Source organism: Sinocyclocheilus rhinocerous, unplaced genomic scaffold (assembly GCF_001515625.1).
Source record: "Sinocyclocheilus rhinocerous isolate Xijiao unplaced genomic scaffold, SAMN03320098_v1.1 scaffold1953, whole genome shotgun sequence".
NCBI lineage: Eukaryota > Metazoa > Chordata > Actinopteri > Cypriniformes > Cyprinidae > Sinocyclocheilus > Sinocyclocheilus rhinocerous.
This window is the reverse complement of record NW_015652261.1, coordinates 219,519-227,178: the sequence shown is the minus strand read 5'-3', so window position 1 is coordinate 227,178 and position 7,660 is coordinate 219,519. Positions and strand designations below refer to the sequence as shown.

The 7,660-nt window shown below is 38.9% G+C and overlaps 1 protein-coding gene across 1 annotated transcript in view; it reads right to left on the bottom strand.

Moving 5' to 3' along the window:
* Window positions 1-5,507: 5,507 nt before the first annotated feature.
* LOC107714133 (protein disulfide-isomerase-like) overlaps window positions 5,508-7,660 on the bottom strand; it is a 6,703-nt gene continuing 4,550 nt past the window's right edge. The window contains exons 6-11 of the mRNA XM_016519876.1: window positions 7,126-7,251; window positions 6,812-7,009; window positions 6,591-6,711; window positions 6,331-6,512; window positions 5,815-5,943; window positions 5,508-5,707 (exon numbers count right to left, since the gene is read on the bottom strand). Coding sequence (XP_016375362.1) covers window positions 5,642-5,707; window positions 5,815-5,943; window positions 6,331-6,512; window positions 6,591-6,711; window positions 6,812-7,009; window positions 7,126-7,251 — 822 coding nt within the window. The 3' untranslated portion in view covers window positions 5,508-5,641. The remainder of the gene's footprint in view (window positions 5,708-5,814; window positions 5,944-6,330; window positions 6,513-6,590; window positions 6,712-6,811; window positions 7,010-7,125; window positions 7,252-7,660) is intronic.

Genomic DNA, 7,660 nt, shown 5'->3' with positions numbered 1-7,660 from the left:
CACAATGTGGATTTTAGAAAGTGCACAAAGCCTTCACGTGCACACTTACCATAACATGGATTTTAGGATACCGTTCTAAGGGGGGCTCTCGTGGCACTCTGAAAGGGCAGCTCATAGATGGAATGGTGCATCCCAAAACCAATATGTTTGAGAGTCATCAACTCGATCTAAGGTATAAAGCTGGAGTGGCTAGCAGTAAATATCTTGCTGAGGGAGGCAAACACCCAGCTCTCAAACGAGAGGGGAGCTTGACCTACCGCATGTTCCAATGCTGGAACAGCTAGCAGTAATTTACTTAGCTGAGGGAGCAACACACCCAGTTCTCAAACGAGAGGGGGGCTCGACCTACAACATGTTCCAATACTGGAACGGCTAGCAGTAAGTTACCTAGCTGAGGGAGCACAAACCCAGCTCTCAACGAGAGAGGGGGCTCGACCTACAGCATGATCGTTAGAAATCAGAAGGGTAAGCGTACTGCAGGCTAGCCAAAAACTCAGCAATCAGAGAGGCGGAGGAAGGGCCTAGTTCACCTGATGCTGCTGGTTCCAGGTGCTATGGGAAAAACAGAGAACTCAACTCTCACGTGAGAGCAGAACTCCGAATTCAGAAAGGAATAGCGCGCTCATAGGCAACCCTTTGGTAAAGGGGAGCACTGCTAATACTACCACGAGAACAGCCCACGGAGCGAAGACTCCAACTCGATAGGAAGCAGCATGCTCATAGTAACCCTCAATGGTGAAGGGAGCGATACTTCCAAGTGTGTCAAAAATAGAGACACACTGGTTGAGTGGAGCCCAAGGTACCAGGGTCTAACCAACTCAGAGAATTGCATAACTCGTATGCTGAAACCGGTATACGCGTGAGGAAAACGGCCTCTCCCATTCCTTCTCGATCTCAGTGTGGAGATCAGGAAGGAATGGAAGGCTCACCTGAGCTGGAGGGTTATGGCCAGAAAGAAAACGCTCATCGAGGCGACCTCGCGACGTCACTTTCTTGGCCCGCTTCCACGGCAAGTCCAGCCTCACCGTGGCACGATCCATAACTTCCAACAGTTCGTCATATGCAGGGCAGGAGGATTGGGAAGGCTCAGCCTCAGCTTCCTCGCCGTCCTCAGACATCTCCTGCTCTTCCTGGACCAAACCCAGCAGAGCACTGGCCCCCGGATCAGACGATGTTAGAGAAATAACACCATCCTCCAGCGGCTCTCTCTCATCCACAGCCGACGAGCGCGAGAGGGAAAGCCCCTCTTTAAACTCATCGGCCAGGTCCACCTGCGATCCCCACGAGTTCATTCTCCTCCGTGCCTCAGCAGCGGCGGGTCCTGAACCGTGGGGAGCAGATGGCTGCCCCTCTTTCCTCGAAAAAAGAGGCAAACGACTCCTTAAACTCATCGGCCAGATCCGCCTGAGATCCCCACGACCTCATTCTCCTCCGTGCCTCAGCAGCGGCGGGTCCTGAACCGCGGGAAGCAGATGGCCGCCCCTCTTTCCTCGAAAAGAGAGACAAACGAGAGCGGAGCTTTTTCATCGAAAAACGCTCACAATGAACGCAAATTGCCCCCTCAAGGACATCGCGTGCGTGCTCTTTGCCCAAACAAAAACCGCAGAGATTGTGTGTGTCATCAGGTGTCAAATAACGACGACACGGATGCACACATCCTCTAAACGTTTTGCTAGTGCTCGCCATAATAATAGGATAGAGATCGCTCTTACCACGTTCAAATGCACGCTTCAAACAAAACAGTCATTGAAGATGAAGAAGAGAATGACATGTTCTCCCGGCGCCTATTTATACTATAGTCGCACCGGTAGTGACGTCATGGGCTGTCGCCGGCCAACGTGTTGTTGGTGTTTTTTCAATGTATGCTTCAGACACGGGTCACGAAGAGGCGTTCCTCCATAGCGAACCCTAGAGGACGCAGTTTGAAGTTCCCTTGAAAGGGAACAGAAGGATGACATCGCCCAATTACTAAACGGTCATGGCAGAGATGGTTATACTGTAAGTGTATTTACTACAGACTTCTATTTGAGATTTTAAAGAGGTTGTGGTTAGAACGCTTGGTTGAGTGAGTGCATCAGACGAGACGATGAAGAAGAGCTGCTGTGCTGTAGCGTCAAATTCTCGGCATATCTAGAACAGTTCTTACAAGTATAACACGACGTAGCTGGGTGCCAGCCGAAACTAATCGAGTCGTTAATTGTGCCAGGCTGGGGAGAAAGGTATTTTAATAATGTAAATTATGTGAAAAATTATGCGTTTTTCGAACCACCAAGCATGAGAGCATGTTCTAGTACACCCCCAAAACAAAATCAAGACTTTGTAAAAGAGCATAATAGGACCCCTTTAAGCATTGCATCATAAAGTACTTCAGCAGAAGTGCAAAGCTAAACGTGAGCTTTTCCTCTATTAAAAATGTCTCAAGAAGTTTTTTGTTGTTGTTTTCCATTGTGCAGCACATGTTCTTGTAGTATTCAGTAATTCTGTCTGTTCAGTTTAACCAAGTAAAATCAATTACTAAAGAAGACCCAAAGTACAACAAGAATCCCCTCCTGAAAGACAAGATTCACTGTCTGGTGGCTGTTCTTCCTGCCGACACAGTGTCTAGTGTGTTTGTAAGAATCAAATTCATCCCCTTTTGTCCTCTCACATCAAAATCCACCGACATATTTGTTTAGAACTTATTTTCGTTTGTAAACAGTGCTTAATCTGTACATATTTCTCTTCTGATTTAGACAAGATGACTTTTTCACTAGAGAAAGCAATATTATGGACTAGTATTTTAGCCAGAAGCAACGGTCTGAAGTTAAAATGCCTTAATTTGTTTACATTCACTTTTCAAGTCATGTGGATTTGTTGTGGATTATTGTGATGTTTTTATCAGCTGTTTGGACTCTCATTCTGATGGCACCCATTCACTGCAGATGATCCATTGTTGAGAAAGTGATTTAATGCTAAATCTGTTCTGATAAAGAAACAAACTCATCTTAATCTCAGATTGGCTGAGAGTGAGTACATTTTAGGAAACAAAATTTTGGGGGGATGAACTATTCCTTTAATAGCACTTACTTTGTTCTCTGTGTTCGACTCTTTCTATCCGTGGCACATTGAGGACAGGATATGGGTTTGCCCTCCTTCTATTAGGGTTTTGAGGAATCTCTGTAAACAAAAAAAAAATCTATTAATTTATACTTTTCATTCTTATATATATGCAATTTATATGCTGTCCTCAGCAGCTGCAGCTCTTACCTCTCTCCCTGTCAGCAGGTGGCGCTATGGCGACATTATAATCAGGTGGTGGTGAAGCTGGAATGATTTCCTCATAAAGGGGAAACTTATTAAAGTCTTCGTAAGCGGGAGGTGGGGATGTGGAGCCTGCTGTTGCTGAAGTAAATGCGGGGATATCCATCTATTACTGGATATAATGAGTTAGTATACTAAATTCATTGAGCTTTTGAAGAACATGAAAATACGACGTACTAAATCTGTGTACATTACTTTCTGATAGAAATACTAATACTAGTCAGTTAGGTGCTGATTCAGTCATTGCAAAAACAGTCTGACTAAATCTAATTAAAGTAGGAAAATAAAACATACTTTCTTTCTAACCAGCAGTGATTTAAAGCATCATATGAGAGGAAAGTGGTACCCTATATAAGATGCCACACTGAAGCGTTCAGAGGTAAAACAAAGTCAATAAATTGATTACGTCGGTAGTAGGCCTATTACTAAACCATGTGAGTTGTTTTGTATCAGCAAAGAAAAAAAAGTATAATTCGAGAATATATATTTAAGAGCATTGTTAAATTTTTTTATAATAAAATGTATTTAAAAAAAAAATATATGAGTAATTTAACCTGATCAACCTGACCCATGACCCATTATGTAAGAAAGACACTAAATAAAATAATTCATTCCACATTATAAAACATCCATATAGATTTCCAAAAAGTGCTTTATACTTGTGTTTATGGCTACATGACCAATTGTAGCCTCATTTCAGTCTTTCAGCTTTTTTATTCTGGATCAAACCTAAAAGGTTTGTGTTACCAGCCAAGATCCTGAACAATGATAGGAATGAAAAGAGCGCAAGAGGAAAAAAAGGTGGTATGTCCTTACATTAACCTAATTCTTCTTTTACAAATCCAAAATGTGTTTTTTATTCTTCTATATGATATATCACTCCACATGCTGTATATTATTTGATTCTATGCCTGATATTGCAATCTCAGATGTGAACTTGTCTGAAAAACAAACAAAGTAGTCGCATGTCGCGTGACATACAGACCTTACTTCCCATGTTGGTATTGAAGCATGTTTTTCTACTAAACATCGATGCATTTTATCATGTATAGTTAACTTTGTTGAAAATAGCGAATGTTTGCCTGTCTTTTTGCCAAATCATGTCCGTTCCATCATACATACAGTATACATTTCAACAAATACAAGTTGTAATAACATAGGCCACCGCATGCCATACTTTGTGTTTCACCTTACTCCAAGATTCTTTTTTGTCATAAATAATGTAAATTTGAAAGTTGAAATTTAAACAGGCGTATATAGCTGAATTATTCTTACCTGCGTGTTGATACTTCACAGAAATGTTTTCTTATGACATCATCACTGCCTGACTCACTCTACCTGTTCATCTTTACTATCTGTGCATTCCTGCAATGAAGAGGAATGTGCAGCTACATAGTGAACGTGCCTTAGGGTGAGTACAAATAAATGCTTCACACAGACATGTTAAACGTATTCTATTGTGATTTGGTTGAATGATTTGATCCAGTTGTTATTAACATTAGTATTCCTTTCCTTCAACTACTGTATCGTGGCATGAGAAGAATATATCTTGCTGTAGCTTTGTTGCTTATGAAATATTTAGAGTACAAACATGGATGTTGTATCATAAATGTGGCCAAAGGACATCAATGAATGAATTCATCATCATTTGTTTACTTTGTAAATAAAGGCCATGGCATCAACAAATGCACTAAAAGAATCATAAGGGTAAAACTTGCAAAAATGTCCATGTTACATTTTACTCCAAAATCAAAGGATAGAAAAGAAATGTAATGCAGTAGCGATAGTGGTTCTTATTAGATTCTTTGACAGTAACTTTGACAGTTTTTTTGTTATACTACAGTAAAAACTGAAATAAATATACACTGTAATACAGTTATATTGTGTATGCTGTAAATGCAGTAAAACACTACCATGATGTAGACATACCTTATATTTATTTTTTATTTTTTTGGCATAACAGTAATGAAAATATGGACAAAAATGTGATTAACTGTGATTTAAAATGTAATGATCATAAAAATAGGCTTCATGTTAGCCATGCTCTTGACAGTTTTCTGAGATTCATCCATATGGCCTACTCTTTTGAAGGCAAATACTGATACTGATAGTGTCAAAATGATCTCTCACCACAGATATAAATTAAAGACCAGGACCATGAATAAAAACCTTAATGTGTTAAGTTGTTTTTATTCAATTTAGTCAGGTATGTAGTTTGTTGAAATGGTCCAGTGCAACAAAAAAAGGCATTAACCTGACAAAACACAGTTTGGCTCATTGGCATACAGTAAGTCTCACACTGATCTTATTCAGTACAAATGAGTTTATTTATGCCTTGTTTTTAAAGCTCATCCTTGCTAGTTTCATTGGTAGATTTTGGTGACTCTTCTGTTGGTTCATCTGACACCTGAAAAGCAAAAAGAAACTCACCAACTATATTATTCAAATTAAAATGTTTTTTTTGCCTCTTATAACAGGCTAAATAATCAAGCCATCTGTTGGCTTTTTACTGACCTCGTCTTCATCATCTTCATCATCTTTGTCCTCATCATCATCTTTACTCTCTTCTTCTGGTATCACTCCTCCATTATCCAGAAACTTTGAGAAGGTCTCCAAATCTCTGTTTCCATTATAATCAACAATCTGTTCGCACAAAGTATTTTAAAAGCATTTGTCAGTATGTACATGCTCAAGTCAAGTCAAATTTATTTGTATTGGTGATTAGATTTTGCACCAATACAAACATTCAAGCAGTTGAGATATGCTATATACAGTATATATCGCCCTATGCAAGTTTACAAGTGGATAAAATTGGACATTCCTATATATCAAACTTTTTATAAGGAGCTATTATATTTTGTGAAGTAATAAAAGAAAAAATGACGCACTTAAGATTAGCTATTTATTTTAGTAACAGCAACTTTGAAAATTTGAAAATAATTTTGAATAACCAAAGAAAAAAAACAACAACATACTATTTAATATCCTTTTACAATATAAGAGTATTTAAGAGTGTATGTTGTTGCGAACCTTCTTTTCAGCCCCAGCTGGAAAGTATTTAATGGTGGGAAATCCCTGTATAGTGACATCTTCCACATCATTTTCTGTAGCGTCCATTTTCGCAATGATTATATTCTCATGGTCTTTGTACTTCTCACCCAACTCATCCCATATAGGAGCCAATTGTTGACAGTGACCACACCATGGAGCATCTGTAAGGAAGGACAAAAATGTTAAAGCCACTATTAAATACTTTTATTTGCACTTGAAAATATAAAGTGCTAACTTACAAAACTCCACAAAGACGTTCTTAGTCTCATCAAAAGCCACTTCATCGAAGTTCTTCCCTACAAGGACTTTAACTGGATTCTTGTCCCAATCCTCTGGAATTTCTTGAGTCTTCAAAAATGGCTAGATTGAAGTGCGATACTTAATTTAATTAATTAATTTGTAAATACATTTACAGCTGCACAAAAGCTGCAAATGAAGATGATTGGTTACAGAAACACACCTTCATGGTACCATCCAGAACACCCTGGCTAAATGTTCTCAGCGTGTCTTTGTTGATGGTTGATCCTTCCATTGCATATGTCACCACTTTGTCAATGTTGATCAGGCGAATAATAGGAGCATCATTTGCAGAGATGCTGAAATACTTCAGCACATGATCCGATTTGTCAGACGTGACATCTAATGTGATGAAAAGCACCTGTGCACATACACACAGACTGTGAGCATGACAAGATTGGAAACAGCTCTCTATCCCAATATGAGTTGATTTAAACTTATTTCATTATAATTTAGCTATTAAGTTAAAACACTTACTTTTTCCTTAAACTCACTGGCAACATCTCTGAAATCTTCTAGCAATGCATTTTGGGATTCCACAGTTGTGTTAATGAATAGAATCATGTGATTACGGACCTTAGACTTAAATATTTGCTCAGCATTCTGCAGAAAGATAATATAAATAAAAAAATATATGAAATTAGAAAGATGTTAATCACCAATATCGTGATTAATTTCATTTGCATACATTTTATTTTATTTTACATTTTATTATTTAAAATTTTATTTTTAAAGGGGTCATATGATGCGATTTCAAGTTTTCCTTTCTCTTTGGAGTGTTACAAGCTGATTGTGCATAGATAAGATCCCTGAAGTTGCAAAGACTAAAGTCTCAAAACCAAAGAGATATTCTTTATAAAAGTTAAGACTCTGCCACGCCCCCCTAAAACGGCTCATTCTAACACGCCCCCACATATCTACATCACCATGTGGAAATATTTGCATAATGCGCCCAAATGATCACGCAAAGAAAGAAGGCGTGGTTTCAGGAACAGCAGTAGTGTTGATGCAG